This window comes from Falco peregrinus, chromosome W (assembly GCF_023634155.1).
Source record: "Falco peregrinus isolate bFalPer1 chromosome W, bFalPer1.pri, whole genome shotgun sequence".
In the NCBI taxonomy this organism is placed as follows: domain Eukaryota; kingdom Metazoa; phylum Chordata; class Aves; order Falconiformes; family Falconidae; genus Falco; species Falco peregrinus.
Genome location: NC_073743.1, coordinates 24,672,975 through 24,698,135, shown reverse-complemented (window position 1 = coordinate 24,698,135; position 25,161 = coordinate 24,672,975). Strand labels below are relative to the sequence as shown.

At 41.5% G+C, this 25,161-nt stretch overlaps 1 protein-coding gene across 1 annotated transcript in view; it reads left to right on the top strand.

Moving 5' to 3' along the window:
• The window catches only part of LOC129783134 (zinc finger protein 462-like), a 105,036-nt gene extending 80,299 nt beyond the window's left edge, over window positions 1-24,737 (top strand). The window contains 5 exon segments of the mRNA XM_055792882.1: window positions 196-332; window positions 7,255-7,478; window positions 11,548-11,674; window positions 21,303-21,417; window positions 22,569-24,737. Coding sequence (XP_055648857.1) covers window positions 196-332; window positions 7,255-7,478; window positions 11,548-11,674; window positions 21,303-21,417; window positions 22,569-22,773 — 808 coding nt within the window. The 3' untranslated portion in view covers window positions 22,774-24,737.
• The last annotated feature ends 424 nt before the right edge of the window (window positions 24,738-25,161 follow it).

Here is a 25,161-nt window from a genome sequence, read left to right as displayed (position 1 = left end):
TATGAGCCTGCAAATGCTTATGCTCATGTAATATCCATGTGAGTAGTCCTGCTGAAATGCCATGTGGTTTTATAAAGCGAAGGCTGAGTGGTATCTGTACCATTTTATACAACGCTTCTGTAATAGAGCTGTGACACTTCAGCATTCCATACACACCTCTTCTGACTGCTTCCATGTCTCCCTCCCATTTCACAGATCTGCTTTTACTATGCACGTGGAAGCTGGACATTTGGCAGTTCCTGAGGAAGGACCCAAAGACCTTCGTTGTCCTCTTTGCCTATATCACACCAAATACAAACGTAACATGATTGATCATATAGTTCTGCACAGAGGTAAAGATGTTCCTGTATATATCTATATCTGACAAAGAGAATGCTGAACAGAACACCACTCTTTCAGATTGATCCATTAAGTTTGTTCTCTGTATGTCAGCTCAGATATGTTGACTAGATCAGGCCTAAGTACATCTTACTTTTCTGTGAAATAAAAAGTTTACCAATGTAGAAGTGGGACAGATTTAAAATTCTTTTTAAGCTTTTCCTCTAGAAGAGGTCAACAGTCGTCAAGTACCTATTTAGCAAGAGTTAGACTAAGTTACAACTCGGATCTAGGCCAAGGTTGTTTGCTATGTATGTGTTTTAAAGTGCTTGCTGTCATAAACACTGTGGTAGGAAGGTTTCAGTTAACTCTAGAGGCTTAAAAATAACCCTTGACTGCTTGCTTGAAATTTCTCTCTTCATAACATCTTCCTCACACATTTTTAAGAACAAGACAAAAATTAAAATGTTTATTTCTCTCCCCCACCCCCCCACCCCCCCTTTTTTTTCTCTTCTTTTCTTTTAATCCAGATAAAAGCAGGATTAGGGATTCCTATTCTATTAACTACAGGCAAGCTCAGAAGAGACATATTTTGTGGCACTCCGGGCTGAGATTCCTGCTGTTGTGGATTAACCCCAGTGGGCAGCTAAGTCCCATGTAGCCGCTCGCTCACTCCCCCTTCCAGTGGGATGGGGGGGAGAATCAGAAGGGTAAAAGTGAGAAAACTTGTGACGGTTGAGATAAAGACGGTTTAATAGGAAAATAAAAGCTGCGTGCGCAAGAAAAGCAAAACAAGGAATTCATTCACCACTTCCCATGGGCAGGCAGGTGTTCAGCCATCCCCAGGAAAGCAGGGCTCCATCTCGCATAACGGTTACTTGGGAAGACAATCACCATCACTCCAAACGTCCCCCCCTTCCTTCTTCTTCCCAAAGCTTTTATTGCTGAGCACAACATCGTATGGTCTGGAATATCCCTTTGGTCAGTTGTGGGGTCAGCTGTCCTGCCTGTGTCCCCTCCTGACTTCTTGTGCACCCCAGCCTACTCGCTGGTGAGGAAAGGCCTTGACGCTGTGTAAGCACTGCTCAGCAATAGCTAAAACATCTCTGTATTAATAACACCGTTTTCAGCGGAAATCCAAAACATAGCCCCATACAAGCTACTATGAAGAAAATTAATCCTGTCTCAGCCAGACTCAGTACATCTGCCCACAGCTATCACACTTGATGCTTGTAGGTCTGTCAGCAGCCAAAGTTCAAACCTGTTTGTTGGGATAGTACTCTACCAGCCTGCAGGCTGGGCTGAGTTTTTGAGCACTGTATTGCTGGTGAGCAAGCATGTTTCACATGTCATCTTTTTCTTGGAGAGCTTCTGGTATTGCAACCACTGTCATAATCCCTTGTAGCAAAACACTTTTCAATGGCAGCGAAGTAAACATATATCATTCAAACTTCTTTCTGCTGTATATGCTATTTTGAAGGGGCATTTGAGAAAAAGGCTAAGGGCTGCTCAAAGACCCAAAAGGCATATAACAAAGCTGTCTTAGTAAGTTTAAGGGTTCAAAGAGGTGCTTTTACTTAGGTGCAAGCTTGTCCTTGAAGGTATCATAGTGTTGTATTTTGCCCAGCTTCAGGGCATGCTGCAGGATTACTCCTCTGGAGAAAAGGGGGGGGGGGGGGGGGGGAGGAGGGGGAGGAGGGAGAGCAGGGAACAGAAACCCTGGGGCTCCAAATACTGGCTTAGGCCATATTGTGAGATCGTGTTTTCTGGTATGTGGTTGTGCCCAAGATCAAGCGGAGAAGTTCTGACAGTTTAAATGCAAATAAACAGAGAGGAAGATCTTGCTGGGCCTAGTTAGGCAAGCTTCCAGCAAAAGTAGACAATGCTATGAATGTCGAGATGCAACGGTGGAGTAGCACTTCATGGGTTCAAGCAGTTGTGCTGGTTTTACAGAGCTGTTTCTGACCAAATGCTAGGAAGCAGGGGTGGTTACCCGCGAATATGTGACACCGGATCTGTTCTTTTGTATAGCTGTGGCTTCAGTTGCACAAAGCACCCTTGAGCCCTTGTGCTGCTGAAGCAAAACTGTAATAGGAGGGTATGTGATTATACACTCACTAAAGTGTTGGGGGAGGTAAAACAGATCAAAGGCTTTAAAGCAAATGAAAATTTAGCCTTTAAAGTTTTATAGGCCCCTGAGGGAAGGGCAAGGATTTTTCTCAGGCATGTAGCACCCTGACTGTAAAGAAATTAAGGTCCGTCCTTAAAATTTTTCATTCTGGTGTATATATCCAGATTAAAACCTATTGTTGTGTCTAATTGTGGCAGCTAAAGCAGAGGATTTTGATGGGGTTTAATGTGCACAGAAAGAAGGTGCTGCTGTGCAGACAGGACTGAAGGATGTTGCACAGTCTCAGATAGCCTTCCTTACTTGTAGCCATTTGGATTGATAAAACAAGGACAGTCTCAAGCTGTGGTCTAAGCACACTTGTTCTCCAGGTAAAGGAAGCAGTATAAAGTCAGAAGACTGAAGGCTTTGATCCATTTTATCTTCTCTCCTATGCAAAAATCCCTATCCCTCCAGCAAAGTGAGAAAACACTTCTAGATCTCTAACTTACATTATAGCTTTCAAAATGGTGGCATCTCAAGTCCCTGATTTGGCAGCATGCAGTTGAAATGAAGACTATTTGCCTCTTAGTGAATAGCTACAGAAGTTGATTCTTACCAAGCTACAACATTTAAGTGTTATGGCCAGCAGGATGTTGCCAGTTTGCCACTGACAGCCTTCTGTCATGTGTCACCTACTCTGCTCAGTCAGTTCCTCAGAGTGATTTAACTTTGATTCATAGAATCATAGAAAAGTCTACATTGGAAGGGACTTCTGGAGATCATCTGGTCCAACCATCTGTTGGAAGCAGGACCTTAGATTAGGTTATCCAGGGCCCTGTCAAGCCAAGTCTTGAATATTTCCAGCAAGGGAGATTCCACTTCTTCTCTGGATAACCTATTCCAATGTCTAATTGTTTTCATGGTGAAGAATTTTCTTATATCCAGATGGAATTGCCCCTGAAGCAACTTGTGCCCATTGCCTTTTGTCCTGTCACCACACAGCCTTATGAAGGGAGTACCTCCATCTTCTCTATAACTACCTTTTAGGGATTGGTTTGCCTTCATTGTTACCAGGGCACACTGCTGTCTCATATTCAGCTTGCTGCCCATCAGGATCCCCAAGTACTTTACAGCAGAGTTCCACCCCAGCCAGTTAGACCCCAACCTGTACTGCTGCTTGGGATTATTCTGTTCCAGGTGCAGGACTTGACATTTATCTTTGTTAAACCTCAATCAATTCTTGTTGGCCCAGTCTTCCAGCCAGTCGAGGTCTCTGTAAGGTTGCTCTTCCTTCTGGTGTATCTACCTCTCCCCCCAGTTTAGTGTCATCTGCAAGCTTGGTGAGGGTGTATTCAATACTGTCATACAGATCATTTATAAAGATATTGAATAGTACCAGACCCAGAATCAACCTCTGAGGAACTCCACTCATGACTAGCTGCCAGTTTGACTTTTCTTACCTCAAAAGGTGGTAGTTAATGGCTCAGTTTATCCAGTTTTCTACCCAGCTTGTGATACATCTTTCCAGTCCAAATCTTGCCAGCTTGTCAACAAGGATGTTGTTGGAGACCATGTCAAAGACCATGCTAAAAATCAAGGTAGATGATGTCCACAGTTCTCCTCTCATCCACTGAGCAAATTATTTCATCATAGAAGGCAGTCTGGTTGGTCAAGCACAATTCATCCTTTGTGGGCTGAAGCAGGGAGTAAGTATGGAAATTACAAACTCAGTAGCTACTTTACAGGCAAACAATGAGAAGAGATTTGGCTCTTGAGTTCCTCTTGGCCTTCATAACAGGCAAATCTTGTGAGCTCTTGAAAGTTCCATAACGGAGAGTGAACTCCTGCTACGTGCCCAGCAGAGCTGTTGGCCTTTCATTTAGTCCAAGCAGTGCAATTAGTTTTTATTATCCTTGCCAGCAAATTTTCCCATCATGAAATGCCCTGATATTTTTCCAGCACTGAACACAACCCACCAAGATCAATAGTTAGGGTTTCTTGTTTATAACCCTCAAGGCATTTGTTTTTTAGTATTTATTTTACTATTTTTTCTTGGTATAAATAATTGTTTTGTCCTTCCATTTCATAGAATTGTCATCTGTTTCTCTGGAATAGTAAACTTTCATATATAAGGGCTTTAGAGTGTTAATGCTTTTTTTTTTTTTTTTTTTTTTTTCCTATGTTGTGAGGAAAACATATGCCTGCTTTGGCTTTACATACTATAAATATTTAGCGCATCATTCATTGCTTTTCTATTTAATCTCAGATCTGTATTACAAGTAGCCCAAATGTTTCAATCTAAGGCAGTGATTAAATTTCTTCAGAGATGATGCTGGAGGTGGGGGTGGGGCAGAGGTCCCCTTAGTCCTTTTGCTAAACTGTTCCATGGCATGTCATCTTTTTACAGCGCATACATGGTAGCCTTTGTGGGCACTGCTGAACTTTAATGAAATTTGTGTACAGAAGCCAAAGCTAAGTTTCACAGTTTCTGGATAGAACTCACCTATTTGTTGCAATTTTGCCAGTTGCTCAGATACAGTAAGTGTATAAATGAGTAGCCAAATATAGAAAATGGGGGTGGGGGTGTGATGAGAGACAGCTATTAAAGTGGTCAGAGATTATTAGAGCATCACCTTGCTAAATATGATGTTTTAAATTCAAATCACTTTGCAATTTTTAAGTTAATTGTTTGGATTAAGCTCACTGACATGAATACATGCACATTTAAGTTTACAGTCATTACTGTCATGGAGCAGCAAGTGCCAGCTGCTCCCAGGGAGTAGAGGAGGATAACATGGACAGTAGGGGTGGAGCCTTGCTGGCCAGGGCCCAGCCCCACAGTACCTGAGCAAGGCAAGCAGGACAGACCCAGAGATGATGGCCAGGTTCTACCAAGAGCCCAGATCATCAGGCAAATTTGCAGCGATGATACAGATCCAAGATCAAACCAGGAAGTTAAACCACAGGTCAGAACCAGATCCAGTGATTGCCAAGCAGGTCCATGGTGATAAGGCAAGTCCAAGATCAGGCTGGGAAGTCAGTCTATGTTGTGTTGCCTGTGATTTGGCAGATGTGTGGGTGGGTGATTGTCAGTGAGATGATGGGTTTTACTGATATGAATTAGGATGATGCATTGCTCCAAAGTGGTGGATAAAACCTTTTATACCATCCCCTGCTTTAGTGTTTTTTAAAAACATGTGTTATGTGCTAGAGAAAAATCTCATTTTCAGATGCTTTAGTGTTTCTTTTTTAAAAACTTTTAGTTGGAACTTTTTTTCACTTTTAAAAGCAGGTTACCTTATTTCAGTGAATTCAGTTGCACAGAGCTGTAAATACCTTTTAAAATATTCTTGTTATGTGTCCAAAATGACAGCTTTAACTCCTGTTATGTCTTAGAGCATGTGCACCCCCATCCCTTTTCCCACTTGATCCTGAATGGACACAACTTAGCATTTTTTTGCAACTTCTTTAGCTGGAGAGGACCCACACGTTTTCAGAGTCTCACTCAGATATAGCTTTGGGGAAAACTTCCACTTTTTAAAGTGCACAAAGAGAAAGTTCTGAGGTAGGAAAACTTCCTTGTTCAAAAAAAGGGGAGGACAGGGAGGAGAAGAAACTGAGGAGGGTGGAATATTTAGATGGGCTGTGGAAAATTAGACTCATGAGCAGTGGGGGTTATGCATTGGCCATAAACAAGTGGATGAATTATGTAGCTCTTGCCTCCCTATAGAAATTATGAGAGAGGTGTCAATGGACACAAGTCCCCTACCCTTCATGTTTACCCTCTAAGAATCAGGCCTGGGAATATTTTTGTTTGAAGATATCGTTAATGAGGAAGATCAAACTCTTCCTTTAATCTGCAGTCCATAAGGAAGAATAGTACTACATTTCAGTGTTCTACTTCAAAAGGACAGTTGAGTAACAAAAGCTGTAGTGAAGATCTTCTGGTGACCCTCTGCTGAAAGGTCAAATTTGGGATTTCCCCTTGCATGCACAGCTCAGAGAACCACAGTGGATGAATGTTACACACATCAGGATTCCGGCTCTATAGAAAGACTGAAATTAATTGTGCTGCCCTATTAAAAGTGTGTGTTTTGTATGAGAGGAAGGAAGTAGAGAGTTTAATAACTCAGTGAGAGCATTTTCAATACATGCTTGTAGCATAATCAGAATCGTGGGAAGCATGAAATTAAGTATGTGTGGATTTTGAATCTTAACTATTAAAAAGCTGAGGGTGTATTGAAAATTTCTGCCCCTGGCTGATTGCTGCACAACCAACTTCAGGAGAAGACACTGCTGTACGCAACCTCTCACTCCCACTTTGAGTAGCATTAAATGTGATGGTGAGAATACCAGCTCTGATCATCAGAAGCTGGGAGGGCGATGTATTTGGAATCACCCTACATGCTCCCTGTTTATTACAGTTCTAGCACCTTTTACTGGCTTGTGTCATGTATTGAGCCAGAATGGAGCTTGGTCTGACTGATTTATGTCTGTTTTTATATTCCTGGGCTCTGCTACTCTGTCTCACAAATTTGCCCCAACGCTCTTATCTGCCCCAAATCTCTTCTTCCCATCCTGTTCACCAATGAGTGGTTACGTTTGCAAGGACACCTGCATTTGTAGTCATGTAGGATTAACTCTCTCTGTATAGAAAGGGAATTTTCTTGTATTTCTTTGTTGGTCCAGTTTTAGCTCGGCAGATGGATTGCATACACAAATAGCAGACCCTGTTTCTTGCGTGGCTGGTATGTTACAAGCTGTTGACACATTGCCTGATGGTTTTTATTTCTTAAAACTTAATAAACATTCCCCTCTCCCCACAGAAGAGCGGGTTGTTCCCATTGAAGTTTGCCGTTCCAAACTGTCAAAATACTTGCAGGGAGTTGTTTTCCGCTGTGATAAGTGTACCTTTACCTGCTCCAGTGATGAGAGTTTGCAGCAACACATAGAGAAACACAATGAACTTAAACCTTACAAATGTCAACTCTGCTACTATGAGACCAAACACACAGAGGAGCTGGGCACTCATCTTCGAGATGAGCACAAGGTAACATCCAAAGGGATTTAATTTGTAACAATCTACTTCTTGCAAATGCTATATCTACTTTATTTGCATGTCCACTCTGAATAGCCAACTTGCATTTTTTTTCCAAAATTTGGAGAAGGCGCCTGTGCTGGGCTTCAGTTTCTCTCAAGTTCTGAATTCTTTTAGAAATTCAAGATTGTGGGTTTCTAAAGCTGTTGAGATTGACCAGAATTCACTGACTATTGAATGTAGAGTATGATTATCTGGAAAAAAGCATTTGTATATTGTGAGCTATTTTTTTAAGTTAAGAAACAACATTAAGGCTATGTGATTCAGACACTCACAGGAGCTTCCAAAGTGTAAGCTTGATCTGGCAACTTAGGCAAAGTGACATGCCATGCATATTTTAAAAACACAAGTCAGTACATTCCAGTTTACGTTTAACGAGGGAAAGATAGAACTTACTGCTTAAGTTAAGGCTGCTTTGGTGTTTGTGTGGAACCTTCTGAGTACAGACCTGATCCATACTTGGAGAAGTCAAGCTTTCCACAGGCTTTCTGTCTGCTTTGGATTTCTGTGGTTCTTAGCTGTGTTGCTGTGAGAGTAGCAAAATTCTAGAACTGAGGCATGTTTATAGAGTGGGGTTTTTTGTTAGTTTGTGGAGACAGAACTCATTGAATCCAGGTATCAGGACCTGAGCTGCCTGACTGTCACTAAAAACTTGTTCACACTTTGTTGACTGAACAACATTTTGCCCCCCCTCCTCCCCCCCAAAATAAAAAAAATATGACAAAATGAGTGTCAAGAGCACCAGCAAAACTGAATGCGTTTTTTAAATGAACACTGTGAACTTATGTTGGCTTGGTATCCTTGTCTTCCTTTATTGATCCTTATTGCTACTTGAGAATCTTTCTACAGTTTAACTGGTATCTGAAATGTTGCACATCTCCCAGTGACCACAGCAAGGGTCCTAGGAGATCCAAGAAGCACTATTCCCCACCCCTCTGACTGAGTGCATCAGGCTGGGAAGATTTTCCCTCTACTTGAGTGTAGTAGGTTTGCATGGCAAGGTTTCAGTAGCGGGGGGACTACAGGGGTGGCTTCTGTGAGAAGATGCCAAAAAGCTTCCCTCATGTCCAATGGAGCCAATGCCAGCCAGCTCCAAGACGGACCTGCCGCTGGCCATGGCCAAGCTAATCAGCAATGGTGGTAGCGCCACTGTGATAGCATATTAAGAAGGTGGTGGTGGTGGTGGGAATTCTGCACCAGCAGGAGAGAGGAGTGAGACTATGTGAGAGCAACAACTCTGCAGACACCAAGGTCAGGGAAGAAGGAGGGGGAGGAGGTGCTCCAGGTGCTGGAGCAGAGATTCCCTTGCAGCCTGTGGTGAAGACCATGGTGAGGCAGGCTGTGCCCCTGCAGCCCATGGAGGTCCATGGTGGAGCAGATATCCACCTGCAGCCTGTGGAGGGCCCCAGGCCAGAGCAGGGGGATGCCTGAAGGAGGCTGTGACTCCGCGGAGAACCTGCGCTGGAGCAGGCTCTTGGCAGGACCTGTGGAGAGAGGAGCCCAGGCTGGAGCAGCTTTGCTGGCAGGACTTGTGACCCCACGGGGGACCCACCCTGGAGCAGTCCATTCCTGAAGGGCTACACCCCCTGGAAGGGACCCATGCTGGAGCAGCGTGTGATGAACTGCAGCCCACGGGAAGGACTCACGTTGGAGAAGTTCATGGAGAACTGTCTCCCGTGGGAGGGACCCCATGCTGGAGAAGGGGAAGAGTGTGAGGAGGAAGGAGCAGCAGAGACGTGTGATGAACTGACTGTAACCCCCATTCCCCTGTGCCGCTCGGGGGGAGGAGGTAGAGAAATTGGGAATTGAGTTAAGCCCGGGAAGTAGGGAGGGGTGGGGGGAAGGTGGGGGTTTTTTCTGATTTGAATGGTAATAAATTCAACTTAATTCCCCCAAGTTGAGTCTGTTTTGCCTGTGATGGTAATTGCTGAGTGATCTCCCTGTCCTTATCTCGACCCATGAGCCTTTCATTATATTTTCTCTCCCCTATCTGGTTGAGGAGGGGAGTGATAGAGCGGCTTTGGTGGGTACCTGGCATTCAGCCAGGGTCAAACCACCACATTGGGTCTTCCTTCTCTCCAATAAAAAACCTGAAGTGACTACTCCCAGTAGTAACGATAATTTTCTCCCTGTCTTTCTTTAATATTTTCTAAATATTATCTGGCTAATTTGTGCCCACTCTCTGGGCTTAGGTGCACGATTGGCTTACTGCATCATAAAGAGTTTCTGTGCATGAGCTGAGTCACAGTAAGTGCCATGCATGTGGCTGCCTTTGCTTAAATCTGAATATGTAACTTGTTAAGTCAGAGCACCTCAACACAGCTGTCACTTCTAGGAACATGATACTAACACACTGCTGTATTTAGGGTAGCTTCCTATTTGCTGATATGCTACTGTGTGGTGGGTTGATCTTGGCTGGCAGGGAGAAGCCCACCCAGTCACTCTCTCAACTCCCCCTCCTCAAACAGGACAGGAAGAAGGCGTTGTGGATTAACCCCAGTGGGCAGCTAAACTCCACGCAGCTGCTCGCTCACTCCCCCTTCCAGTGGGATGGGGGGGAGAATCAGAAGGGTAAAAGTGAGAAAACTCGTGGGTTGAGATAAAGGTGGCTTAATAGGAAAAGCAAAAGCCGCGCGCGCAAGCAAAGCAAAACAAGGAATTTATTCACCACTTCCCATGGGCAGGCAGGTGTTCAGCCATCTCCAGGAAAGCAGGGCTCCACCTCACATAACGGTTACTTGGGAAGACAATCGCCATCACTCCAAACGTCCCCCCCTTCCTTCTTCTTCCCAAAGCTTTTATTGCTGAGCACAACATCGTATGGTCTGGAATATCCCTTTGGTCAGTTGTGGGGCCAGCTGTCCTGCCTGTGTCCCCTCCTGACTTCTTGTGCACCCCAGCCTACTCGCTGGTGGGGCAGCATGAGAAGCAGAAAAGGCCTTGACGCTGTGTAAGCACTGCTCAGCAATAGCTAAAACATCTCTGTATTAATAACACTGTTTTCAGCAGAAATCCAAAACATAGCCCCATACAAGCTACTATGAAGAAAATTAATCCTGTCCCAGCCAAAACCAGTACGGGGAGAAAATATGATGAAAAAGCTCAGAAAAAGGTCAAGATAAAGACAGGGAGATCACTTACCAATTACTGTTGGGGCAAAACAGACTTGACTTGGGAAAAATTAAGTTAATTTATAGACAATTAAAATAGAGTTGGATGGTGACAAACAAAGACAAAAACCCCTTAAACACACACACACACCCCACCCCACCCCACCCCCGTGGCTATTTTTCCCAAGCTCAGTTTCACTCCTTCCTTCCCAACTCCTCTGCCTTCTCCCCCCACCCTAAATGGCACAGAATGGCACAGGGGATATGGGGAATGGAGGTTGCAGTCATTTCGTAACAGTTCCTCTCTGCCGTTCCTTCCTCCTCACACTTTTCCTCAGCTCCAGTGTAGGGTCCCTACCGCAGGGCGCACAATCCTTCACAAACTGCTCGAGCATGGGTCCTTTCCAGAGGTTGCAGTTCCTGTCAGGAGAACCTGCTTCTGCATGGACTCTCCATGGGCCGCAGTTCCTTCGGGGAATATCCACCTGCTCCGGTGTGGTCTTCTCCACGAGCTGCAGGAGAATCTATGCTCTTGTGCCTAGAGCACCTCCTCCCATTCCTTCTTCTCTGGCCTTGGTGTCTGCAGGGTTGCTTCTCACACTTTTTTTTCCTTATGCCTCACACTGCCATGCAGTGTTTTACCCTTTCTTAAGTATGTTATCATAGAGGCACCTCAAAATGAGGGAAGCTTCTCAAATAACATCATTTTGAGAAGCAAAATGGAGAAATTTAGTATAAAAAAGGAAAGAAGAATCATTAACAGTGAATGTAATTGTGTTTGAGAGGAAACGAGTATTAATTTGACTAGGTGCCTGATAAATTTCCCATTTCAGCCTATAGGTTTGTTGGTGGGTTGTTTTTTTCAGTAGTTGATGGTGGCGGTTATTGTTGACAAAACCATTTCTTTTAAGGTGAGTCGTAATTTTGAGCTGGTTGGACGGGTTAATTTGGATCAGCTGGAACAAATGAAGGGGAAAACAGAGAGCTCCAGCAGCGATGAGGAAGAAAAAGAGTTAAGCCACAAGACTGAAGGCAGAGGTTAGTATAGTTGCTTTCTCTTTTATGCTGGATACTGTAATGGACACTGCCAGTTTTATCAAGCAAGACCAACTGTTGACTCAACAGCAGATTCCTTAAGTCATGGAAGCTTGTCAGTATGGGCAAAATGGAGCTTTTGTCAAGACACATTCCTCAAGGAATTTTGTGTTTCTAATGCTTATGACAAGATTTCTGTTTAAGAAAACCAAATCATGCTCCAAAAAAAAATGTTATGAGAAAATACTGGTAACATCTGTGACTGTGCAGATAACATCTATGAGGGCTTAGAAAAATACTAAGTAAGTGGAGTATTTTAGTGGGCTGTCAGATTATTCTGTGTTGGTAACCCATGTTCAGCTTTGCTGCTCCACATTATAGCCATGAGGGATATAGTTCAGTGGCCAAGTTTATTCTGGGGCTATTGTCTGCCCAGTGCTTACAAAGCATTCCTTCCCTCCTCTTTGTGGGAGCTGACCCTTTTGCCATCACTTTGGTTGGCAACTCTGAAGCCAGGGTAGTCCCATTCCTTACCTCCAAATCACCGTTCCAACTGTGTACTTTACATTTGTGCCTAAATTCACATCTATGAATAATCCCACTGGGTTCAGTTAAGTCTTATTCATGTGTTTATTGTTCAGATGGTTAGCTGAGTAGGGATAAAGAAAGGTAGTTCTTGGTGAATTGGACTCTGAGGGTTGTTGTGTGTTTTTGTGTTTGTTTGGGGTTTTTTTTGCCTTTAATATTAAAATAATTTTAGTGCAAATATCTGGTCCTGACTGGAATACTCCATGTTTTCTCACAGTCATCTGCCCTATAGTGCATGACTTCATCAATGGAATGCAGTATGTTTGCAATTCTTGTTCAACAGTAAAAGGAGCTTGATTTGAACTAATAACTGCAGTGAGCCTCGTCATGCCTAATCATCAGGTTCCAGGGGTCATCCAACCTCCTGATGCTGACTGCAGGCTGCCAAGTTTCTATGTACTTATAACTAAAAGCAAGCTGCCATGTTTACCTTTTTCCTTCTGAAATTTCAGTTTTCAATTGAAAACTCATTTCAAGTTCATTCAAGAGTTATTCACAAAAGAAAACATGTCTCCCTAGGTATTCTCAAACCTGTAAAAGGTAAAGATTGCTAGATTCACAAGCAGTTTACAAAACATGAAGGGGCCATTAACACTTCACTTTGTGACTGGTGATATCTTTATTTAATGAGGAAGAGAGTTAGATAGGAAACAACTTTTATTGAAAAACATCCTCCACGAGATCTTTGTTAGCAGCCCTAAAGGAAATCAGGAGAGGAGCAGGAGGGATGTTGATTTCACACATGTTCCAAAGTTTGACATTATTAGCGCTGCACCCTCATGCAGAAGTTTGTTCAAGTGTCTGTTCAGCGGGGGATGTGACCCTAAGAGCTTCAGAGCTGAAAGAATGAGTCTAATGCTTTGACTAAAGGACCAGCTTCCTCTAATTTGCAGCTGTAGCAGACATTAATGTTTTGTGTAGACCAACAGCTAGAAATGGATGAAGAGTCATGCTGTCTTTGTGAGGCTTGCATCAGCACTACACACAAGCGCAGGTGCTGAAATGACCCTGGAAACCATGGTATCCAGACAGAGAAAAAGAAGGTACTATCAGCTGAGCCTCATAAATCCCTATAAACTCTACTATGGGAGAAAAAAAATAAAACTAAGATCATCATTTAAATTGGCTTCAGGATACTTGAGATTCTTGACACTTATTATGAAAATGTAAGAATACCACCTTCTAGGTTGGAGATTAAAATTTGCAGGGAGAAACAGACATAACTGTGCTTTGTGTGATCAGTAATTAAGCTAGGTATAATGTTTTAGCAATTTTTATTTGATTTTATTTTTTCACCTGCAGTCTTCTGTAATATCTGTGATTGGCTGAAAAATCTGTATTTGACTGTTCAAATGAGTGGTCTAAAAATCATGCTTATTTCCCAAATTGTATTTCACCGCTGTTCTTTCCCAGCTTCCCTTTAGAAGTGACAGTTGTTAATTTTTCTCCTTTTCAGGTAATATCAGTTCTAATTTTTAATATTTTTTTTACTAGAGCAGATAAAAATACAGAAAGTCCTTATGCCATCTACAAAAGTCCAAGTTCTACTGACTTTATCTTTTGCAAAATGGTATCTTGCACCTGGTCTTCAAGTGTCCAACTGACACAGGTGCTGAAGACATGGCTACGTGGCTTGGGTGCAGTGTCACATGTTAGCATCATCTTCTAATTGATATTCAGAAGCTGCTTCCAATTCAAAAATATGGACTTCAAGAGAGCATACTTCAGCTTATTAAGGAAGTTGGTAGGTGGAATTGTTTGGGAGTCAGCACTGAAGGTCACGTGAGTCAGTGTTGAAGGGCAAAGGAGCTCAAGCAAGCTGGGAGATATTTTAGAATAACCTCCTCCAAAGCATGAGAATGGTCCATCCCAATACTCAGCAAAATGAGTAGATATATCAGGAGATGAGCTTGACTACACAAGGGACACATGACTGAGCTGCAGTGCAAAAAGAATGTATACAGGATGTGGAAGCGAGGACAGGCTATAAACGAGGGTTATAAAAGCATTGCCTAGGCACGAAGGGATGATGTTAGGAAACCCAAAGTCCAACTCGAGTTGAAGCTGGCAAGTTATAAAAAGGGCAACAAGAATTGCTTCTACCACCAGGTCACCAATAAAAGACCATACAAGGAAAATGTGGACCCACTCCTGATTGGGGCAGGTGATTTAGTGACAGGGGGTGCAGATAATACTGAAGTACTCAATGCCCTCTTTGCCTTGGTCTTCCGCCACAAGTCCTCCCAGGCCCCTGTGCCTAGAGACAGGATTCAAGAAGTAGAGGAACTACCAATAGTGGTGAAAGACCATTTCAGGAATCTCTTGAATGCAACCCATACAAGTCCATGGGACAAGTTGCATCTCAGGGCGCTAAGAAAATCGGCTGATATTCTTACAAGCCCACTCCCTATCATCTTTGAAAGGTTGTGGAGATCAGGGAAGATCCCTGGTGACTAGAGAAAGGCAAATGTTGCACCCATCTTCATAAAGGGCAGGAAAGGGGATCTGGGGAAGCTATAGGCCAGACAGCCTCACTTTGGGCCCTGGGGAAAAAAAAATCACAGAGCAAGTGTCGCGACGGAGGGAAGACACAGTCACTCAATATGTGTGATCAGCAGACTTCGTTTATTGTCCCTTACAGTCACCTTTTATGCCTTCTTATAATTAGCTCATACATATTACAAAAGTTAAGCTCATTATTGGTTAGTTGCCTAAATACCAAGCCCGCCCCTAGTTTCTCTTCTGTAGTTATCTGTTCCCACCTGCAACATTCTTTTCCCACCGAAATCTTCCTGTTATTGTGTAACAAGGACAGCCAAAGACAGTGTATTTTGCTTTACTTCAGATAAGCTGAGAGCGATGTGCATTTTTGTCCAGCCAGCTGGACTATGTCTATGCAACCCTTTTCAGCTAGTCAGTTATCCACAATTCCCCTGTTTTTATTTTGGGCGACATAGGCTTGGTTGACCATTTTCAATAACAGCGTTTTAACACAGGAAAATACACAGCCAACTTATAAAATCTCGGTTCAGAAGTATAATTCCTTAAATACTTGAAAAATAAAGTTAGCTTGAAGCTTTAATTTAGATGCTCTTTCTGTTCCAGTGATATAAAAAGTTTAAAAAATTCAAAGGTAATTTTAAAGTTCTGAACATGGACTAATGCAAGCTCAAAACCCAAAAAGAAACCAAACTGATGTTTGACTAGGAATATTTGTAAATATTTAAGTGGAAAATCCCTGACCATTAACAATTTTCTGTCCAAATAACAACTGCCCTTATGCAACCAACCAGTCCATACATTTTCTGAAGAATACCTCATTGATATCAAAGAATTAACAAAGGGGAAAAATTAGTTCTAAGCTATATACATTCATAAGGGGATTTTTCAATAGTTACATACAGATTTACACACTAAGCCATAATGGCTTGTAGGTGATACACACAAGAAGAGTACGTTGCTTATCTGTCTGAATGTCTATGCTAAATTTGACAACTATGCCACAAGCCAAGCCTACATGGGTGCTGTATGTTATGCGCGTTCCTTAACAAACAATAGTATAATAGACAAATTCCCAAGATCTAGTCCCCAACCTAATTATATTATTTTGTAGCCAATTAAGGAAAATAACACAAATGTGCATATCTACATGTGCACACACCTTTTAGTTCAGAACCGGTCTGTGATAAAAGGCCTTAGCCTTATGGCATCATCGAATCTTAACGAGTACAGTAATTAAAAATGCAGTCTTACTGTAAGTGCGATTTATGCTGACATTCCCTCAAATGCTACACGTGAGTATTTCTCACTCAACTGCCTCAAGTTAAAATAGTAGCATTTTTTAATATGTATTAAAAAATCATTAATTCTCTACAATAGCAGTTGACTTCCATAACACTATGTAAGCAAAAGAGGCTTAAGATGGGTTTTCTGAATACTAACAATTTATTTTAGACTGTCTAAACTCAGGTCTTGAAAGATTACACTCTGCCAGACGTAGAAACACTGTTGCACTCCAGTTGTGATATCCCTTTTCCCAAGTTGTCACATGCACATCTCGCTCAAGCAACAGTATTGTTAAAGTTTCTCTCTGCTACATAAAAGCATGTTGCACTTGTAGATATAAAAGACAGCACCCTTACTTAGATTATTACCTTATTACCTCATAACTCTTAGTATACCTTGTATCTCTGATTTCATCACTTCAAAAATTCACCAGAAGCAGATAAAACCACAGCCTCAGACTAAACTACACCTTAACTGCTGATTCAAATAAAAGCATTCTCTTCAGATATGCCTAATGCTTACAAATAATGTTGGCTGGTTTTGATCAAAAAACTATTATTACAATAATGATCAAAAATAATAATCCCGTTTGCAAAATGCCTTTAAGCCAGCCTCCTAGTCCCAACCAATTTCCACATTCAGAATACAGCATAAATACAGAATACAGCATAAATTATCTCCATCAAGGCAAAAAGGCTTCTCTTTAAGCACAGAGATGTTTGCTAGGTCAAGGCAGAAACCCATTTCTTGTAGGGAACATCTGAAGCACCTTTTTTTTTTTTGGTGGGTTTGTAATCAATTCCGTATTTTTCCTTGAGAAGCTTAAGCTGTTCCTCTTGTTTCAGGAGTGTCTCCAACTCTGATGTGTCGAATAGGTCCGTATTTCCCAAAAATATCATACATTTCCTCCGCTGTGATTTTATACGGCAGGTTCCGAATATAAAGGACCCGATTGACCTCTGGGGGCAGCCAGATGTCAGCTCGCTTGGCCGCTTGCATCGCCATGGCGCCGATCGGAGGGGGGGGGGTGCCGCCTTGGAGAGAAACCGCGGCCAGGAAGGGGCCTGCCGGGCCGGGCTGCGCTGCCGCTCGCCGCTGCCGCAGGGGTCCCGGACGCTATGCCATACGCTAATAACCCGAGTAATTCCTTTTTACAATCTATGTCCCGAACGCTCCACTTTTCTAAAAAGCATATGAGCGAATCGTACGTCGCTTGTCTCCCCATACCTTCGTCAGCGCTGTTGCAGCCTTTGCAAGACTTCGGCGACGCGTGGCCGGCGGGACCCTCTGTAGGTGCTCCCGGGCGCGGGGACTGTGCCCTTCCGCCTCCTGCGCTGCTTTCAGGACCAGTACCCGAATCTCTGTCGAACTGTGGCTCGCAGGTTCAGCCCTCTCTAGGGTCCCTGTTCGGGCGCCATTTGTCGCGACGGAGGGAAGACACAGTCACTCAATATGAGTGATCAGCAGACTTCGTTTATTGTCCCTTACAGTCACCTTTTATGCCTTCTTATAATTAGCTCATACATATTACAAAAGTTAAGCTCATTATTGGTTAGTGTCCTAAATACCAAGCCCGCCCCTAGTTTCTCTTCTGTAGTTATCTGTTCCCACCTGCAACATTCTTTTCCCACCGCAATCTTCCTGTTATTGTGTAACAAGGACAGCCAAAGACAGTGTATTTTGCATTACTTCAGATAAGCTGAGAGCGATGTGCATTTTTGTCCAGCCAGCTGGACTATGTCTATGTGACCCTTTTCCGCTAGCCAGTTATCCACAAGCAAGTCCTCTAGGAAGCTGTTCTTGATCACATGAAGGAAAAGGTGAATCAGAATAGTCATCCATACTTGACCAACCCAATGTAATTTTATTGTGGAAGGTATAGGTCTATGCATGAGAGAGCAATGGATGTTGTATACCTTGACTTTAGGAAGGCTTTTTATATTGTCTCCCATAACATCTTTGTATCCATGTTGGGATGTTATGGTCCAGGTGGATGGGCTAACTGGATGAAAAATTGAGTGGATGATCAGGCTTAAAGGTGTATTGTCTAACAGGTCATACTCTACCTGGAGGAATATCCCTTTGGTCAGCTGGGGTCAGCTGTCCCAGCTGTGTCCCCTCCCAACTTCTTGCGCACCCCCAGCCTGCTTATTGGTGGGGCAGTCCAAGAAGCAGAGAAGACCTTAATGCTGTGTAAGCACTGCTCAGCAATAACTAAAACATCCCTGTGTTATCAACACTGTTTTGGTTACAGATCCAAAATACAGCACCATACGAGCTACTATGAAGAAAACTTTATTCCAGCCAAAACCAGTTCAAAAAGGAAAGGAAAGATTGGTTTCTGGTAAAGGACAAAAGAAAATATTTGGACCTAGAAAAAGAAGATGAGCATGGAAATGGATATTCTTCTGAGATACTCTAGGGAAAGAGTAGCTGTTCTTGCGAGAAGTTGTATCCCAGATGGACTGTTTGTGTCTATTGACCTTTATATCTCACTTTTAAAAGAAACTTGAATCTTTTTCTCTGTTTTTTTTTCTTCAGTACATGAAAATAAAGTGTGCATGTGTGCTTGTGTGTGTAATGTGGGAAAATGAAATGCAAGTCAGGTGTGTATGCAATACGTTACCTCTCTTTTGTAGACCCCAGGTAAGTGCACAGCCTGATTGCTCTTTCTGGGAGGCAATCTGAATTCACAGTCCAAGAAACCAAACTAATCAGGGACTCATGGGGAATATAATATATTCATATAATATATTCAGAAGGGACAGCAGTATTATTAGGGTAGTGCTTGTTAATGTGAATTATAAATTCTCCCAGTTCATTTGAGCAAAATAGGCTCTATTATGTCTGCACAGTCCTAGAATAAATTTCGTATTGTCTACTGTACTCTGGTTTTGTGTAGAGGAATGAAGGCAGTAGGTTGATTAACATTGATAATATGCAGCTGTGGCCTTGCTTCGAAGGCAGTGGGTTGATTGACATGGATGATGAGCAGCTGTAGCTTGTTCTTGCTAAGTGGTTAAATAGCTCTAAGGAGGGTGGAAGAGGGAGGGTGTATGGTGGGGGAGCTTGGAGAAGGAAGAACTTAGATGGGGCAGTGTTGTCTGGCCTTTGGAAGACAGAAAAAAAATGGTGTGGACAGTAGAATCTGATTAATGGTAAAGCTTTGTTACAGCTTGCTAGTTCAGTTTGTGCTGCAACAGTTTTGTTCTTTTACTGAAGAGGAGCTGTTGGCTCTGAAAATCTATTCTCTGTAGGTGTTGGATTAGTCATGGTATAGGGGTAATGTGTTTTGGTGTTATTTTATAAATTTGGACTGTGTATATGATATTAACTGTAGGAGTCAGATCTAGATGTAAATGGAGCCCATTGTACCCACTTTCTTTCTGTTGTTCATATCAGAAGGGAGCCTTGCTTTGTTGTTGTTTAACCATGTAGTAAATCACTGATACCAAGAAATATGAAATAAGCTTTTTTTCTTCTAGATGGAAGGTATTATATCTTTATATATGGCTATACCTAACATAGAGAAGAAAAGTGAGCACATGGGTGGTTCTGAGTTTATAGGCTGATCTCTAATGGAGTAAACTTGAGAGTGAAGAAACCAAGTGAGCAGATATAAGAACTGAAATGAAGTAAAATCCCTTTTCTTTCATGATGTAATTTGGGAGGAGTAAGAAAGACATTCTGTTGACTTCTTAATTAAGGTAATTCCTGCTATGAAATTAATGCTCTGAGTATATGCTGTCTCCTTTCTAGTGAAAAGAATGAAGTGAGATGGTCCATGGAATTATTTTTAAAGGCTTATGTGCTGATATTTATTAGAAAATGTTTCTTCTTTTGTTAAAACTGGCTCTTTTGACATTGAGATTGGCTTTCAGAAATGCTGTTCCCTTAGCTGTCAGTAACTTTGGATGTAAAGCTAAGTGCTTGACATCTCTGCAAATGAGGCTGTAAATGTTTTGTATAAATTAGGATCAGATGAAACACCTGTGCAGTTAAGATACCATCCTTTCAGTGATACTCTCTTATTCATAAGACTTCATGTTGAAGGGATGACAATCTCTTATGAGTTTCAGATGCCAAGTATACCCAGTGTTCATTTCCTAAGATTTGCACCACTGATTTCAAAATCATATATTGACTCAGTGTTCCCTTTTGGTTTTGCTTTCAAGCTATTTCCACACTAAACTCTCAGTGCTGGTTTTAATGTAAAACCCTGCAATCTCTCTACTTGTTCAAATACAGGGAGCAATAAAACATCTCTGCAAATATAACAGACTTAAGATGAGGGATGGGATTTTTCAGATGCAGCATGTTGTGACTTTTCAGAATGGCTCTGTAGCTTCTTGGAATCTTGGTCACTTCAGAGAACCTGAGTTCACTTTTAGGTACCTACATGAACAACAAAGGTTTTGTATTAATACCTGAGTGGGAAGCACTCTGTTATTTTGAAAGTCCCACACCCCCATTTCCATATTATAGTTAATTGACCTTTTCTCATAGTGGTGGCTATAGAATTTTCACACCTTGCATTTTTCAGTAGTAAAATGAGCTCCTTCAGTTCTAGAGCCCCCAACATAAGGAGGACATGGACCTGTTGGAGGGAGTCCAGAGAAGGATAATGAACATGATCAGAGGGCTGGAGCACCTCCTCTATGAAGACAGACTGAGAGAGTTGGGGTTATTCAGCCTAGAGAAGAGAAGGCTCCAGGGACACCTTATAGTGGCTTTTCAGTATCTAAAGGGGGCTTATAAGAAAGATGGGGATAGACATTTTAGCAGGGTCTGTAGTGATAGGACAAGGGGTAATGGTTTTAAACTAAAAGAAGGTAGATTCAGACTAGATATAAGGAAGAAATTATTTACTGTGAGCGTGGTGAGGTACTGGAACAGGTTGCCTGGAGAAGTTGTGGATGCCCTATCCCTGGAAGTATTGAAGGCCAGGCTGGATGGGGCTTTGAGCAACATGGTCTAGTGGATGATGCCCCTGCCCATAGCGGGGGGGGAGGGGGGTTGGAACTAGATTATCCACCCTTCCATCCAAAACCATTCTATGACTTTTTTATTTTTTTTAGGATAGGGAGGACAAATTTCAGAAACACCTACTTAGCACAAGATTTTCCTTTTAATGCTTTGGGATATTTTTTTTTTCTTCCTGAAGGGCAGCAGGGAAGATCAGAGTATAATTATAATCATAAGGGTCCCTTCTTGCCCTGATGCTCATGAATGTGCAGATAATTTTGTTCTCTCCCAGAGTCCATGATGTATCCTGACAGTGGAGCTCCAGAGAAGCGCTTTCCATGTGAGTTCTGTGGCCGATCATTTACAGAGGGCTCTGAGTGGGAACGACATATCCTGAGGCATGGCATGTAAGTTGGTTTGTAGACTCCTTTGCATAGCAGCGAAATATAACAGCTGATCTTTGTGCATCTCCCCATCCATTCCCCCCCTCCCCCCCCCAAAAAAAACACCCCACAAAACAACCTGTAATGAAAGCAAACACAGGGATATGACAAATTATTCTAACAAGGGAAGAATTCTGTCTAACAAACATTGTTGGATGCAATTATCAGATGTATTTACTCAGCTAAGATGTTTCTGTCTTTCCTGTTTGACCTAGGAACCCAGAAATCCAAGATAGCTGTTTTTAAACCTTTACCTGAATATCTCTGTATGTCCAAACATGATTCCAGTTTCAGGTCTAGATCAGACCTCAAACTGAAGGAAACTTATCTACAGATGGCCAAGGGTTTCTGGAATACAGATCATCCCAGAAATTGCCTCTGGGAGTTAAAATCTAGTGTTATCAAATCCAAATTAGTTACATAAATGTTCTTTATGATCCTAAAGCTTAAACTTCATTTTGAGGTGAATACCAGTTGGTTGGTCTAAAATTAACATTACTTGAGTCTTATTGATGTTTTCTTGCCAGAAGAGCAACATGGAAATGACAGCAAATTATATGGAATCTGGGTTTCTTTTGGCTTTTTCTTTTCCTTATTATTTCTCTTTAGCATGCTTGCAACTAAACTTGAGGTTCCAGTGCAAAGAATTATGTACAGAGAAGTGTTAAGGGCTTCAAGTGAAGGAAAACCTCAATAAGTGTTCTCTTTCCCCAAAAAGCATACAGTGAAGTTAATAGTAAAGATCTTTTCTCATGCTCATAAATCAGTCTACTGTGAAATAATAGGCATCTCTGGAACATTAATTTTCCTTCTCTTGACAAAGATCTGTTCAATAGAACGGATGTCTCTGCTGACTAGAGTTTCTTCCAAGAGGAGATCTCAGCCAGGATTACTGGCATGTGAAAGACATTTGAATGTAATATTGTAGCTAGGCTGTGGAGGGATAAAGGGTAGGAGAAAGTATTATTTCTCGTCTGTTTAAAACTTGCAACATTTGAAGTACTTCTATTTAATAAGATTTATTGGTGTTAACTGCTTGGGAGAAGTACTCTTCCTTGTATCCAAAGCATGTTTGGATTGTAAAGATTTCCATTTTCTGCTGCTTGGATTTTCAGGGCTCTGAATGTAAGTAAGGAAGGGACCAGAGAGGACAGCAAACTGAAGGAGAACACAGAAAAGACTGTTAATACACTGACAATAGAAGAAAAGGAAAGCACTGAGAAAATGGTGGTGGACTTGTCCCACAACAGTGAAACTACAGTCAGTGTTGTAGCTGCTGACAAACATCTCCAAGAGACCTCAGAGGCCAATAATGAATAAATTTGGTGTTATTTTAATCAACTTACTTGAACAGTGGTGAATTGGAAGGGATGGGCAGGTGGGGTGGGCAGAAGGAAGAAATAAAGCTGCTTTTAGGAATGAATGATCTATTTTCAAAGCACTGGTACCTATGTGAGTGTGTGTATATTATTTACATGATGGAATAAGTGGTTCCATTACATCACTGCATCTCTTCTTCTGGATCTTGACAATGGGAAATTACATTCATATTGGACTAATGAAACAACTCCCTGTGTCTCTACATTACACAATGTGCTTTGCAGTGGAGACTTGCATTGTTTGGAAACAGAAGTGTAATGAGCATGGTTGGGGATGGTGGTGTAACATTTCAACACAAAAATTTTTGTGTGTTTTTCTAGTTTCAATACATGATTACTTTCCAGACTGAACACAACTTTGTTTATCTAAAAAAAAAAAGATAAACTGCTTTGCTTAAAACAGCCACCTGTTTCCTAATACCTCAAAATTAACAAAGGGACATCTCTGCATTTATTAGTACTGCCTGTTGTCATTATGCTTAAAGTTGAGAGACTGCTGGGCAAGGTGGTGAAAGGAGGAAGCAACAAAGTTTTAAAGGAAAACAAATTGTGCTTAAAATCCCACTGTGGATTTAATTTCTTAAAATACTGTGATTTTTTTTAATAATAAATAAAAAGTCTTTAATTTCTAGATAATGGTTTGTGAATTGTCATCCTTTATTCCAGGTAAGCTGTTCATTAGTATTCACCTATAACTTCAGTATTTGATAGATCTAATGTGACTCTGTGGTTTTGTTTGCCATATGTTTATTTCCTATCAGCTTTAACTATTGCAAAAATGGCACAATTAACTTTCTCATGCAAAATGAGTGGTGGTAACTTTCCAAAGGGGAAGGGGACAGGGAAAAGAATTCCCATTAATATAAAACTTGTTATTTCTGTTTAGTGTTTTAAAAAATTGTATTTTTTTAACTCAAGAACCAAGCTAACAGAACAGCTATGCTGCTTATGGGCCAAACATATTGGTCCTCATAATTATTATATCAATATTTAAATGAGCATCTAGTCATCTCTCACCAGTACTTTCTGTCAAGATTGGTATCGTTGTCTCTTCCCACCCCCCACTCTGTGGGGTGGGTGTGCTTTTTTTTGTCTTGGTATAGTGGGAGGGAATGATGTCAGTGCTTGCATCTTTTCATGAGCAGAAGTAAAATAGTTACATACTACATTGAGTCTGGAGAGTTGATGGGAGTTGCTAATTTTTCCCCCTACTCCTTAGCTTTTTAGCATGAGGGGAGCAGTATAGAATGAATAAGAATCTACATATCTTGTGGCTGATCCTGCACTTTGGAAATCCTACTCAACTCAACAGCAATCTTCCTTGAATAAGGAATACAGGATCTGGTGCTCATGGTATGTAGAACTTATTTCCAATAAGTAGGAAATACTTGACTAAAAACTAGTTCTAGAAATGCATGTGTCTTTGTCTTGGGGTTACTTTTGTTTGTTGGGGAGGGATGAAGAAGCTGCTGAGGAAATATTGCTCTAGACAGCTTCAAATAAAATTGATGGCAAAAATTGCATTATTTGAATTAGTGCTACTTGAAGCATGGTATTTTGCTTTTAAAGATCTAGCAGTTGTGGGTTTGCAGGATTTTTTTAGCTTTGTTTGGGAAGGGTTGCTTTTTTTTTTGGAGGAGGGAGGGAGCATCATGTAGAAAACACAATGGAGGGAAAAGTGTAAATTTTGTGCCTGTATTTGTTTTTTAATTGGCCTCATTTCAAATGACTTTAAAAAGTTTCATACCTGGATTGAGTGTTTGTAATAGTTACCAAAAATGAAAAAAAGAAACAATTGACATGCTTTTATCACTATTTTTCAAATAACATGTAAATACTGTAATCGATTAGATTTTGTTTTGCAAACCTATTAATAAAAATACAGGACCATTATCCTTTTAACAAGCCTAGAAATGTTTTTTTCCTTCTCCTAAAAATGTGTACCTGATATATTGTGGACACATTTTAGATGCATTATGTTGACTGTAATGGTATAGAATTGAAAATAACATTTTTTCATTGTTTTATTTATACAAAAGATTTTTTCAGAGTTTGGCAGAAGGAAATAAATGGCAAAATGCTAACCCATTGTCTTCAGCACTTGGTATTTCCTGACTTTTAAATAACTAATTTTTCATGGGGAGCTGGATGCAGTCTAACAAGTGCTGAGTAGAGGGAGATAATCACTTCCCTGAGTCTACTGGCTACACTCCTTGATACAGACCAGAATACTGTTAGCCATAATCACTGCCAGGGCATACTGCTAACCCATGTTTGGCTTGCTGTTTTTCAGGTCTCTTCAGCAGAGCTGCTCCCCAGCCAGTCACTC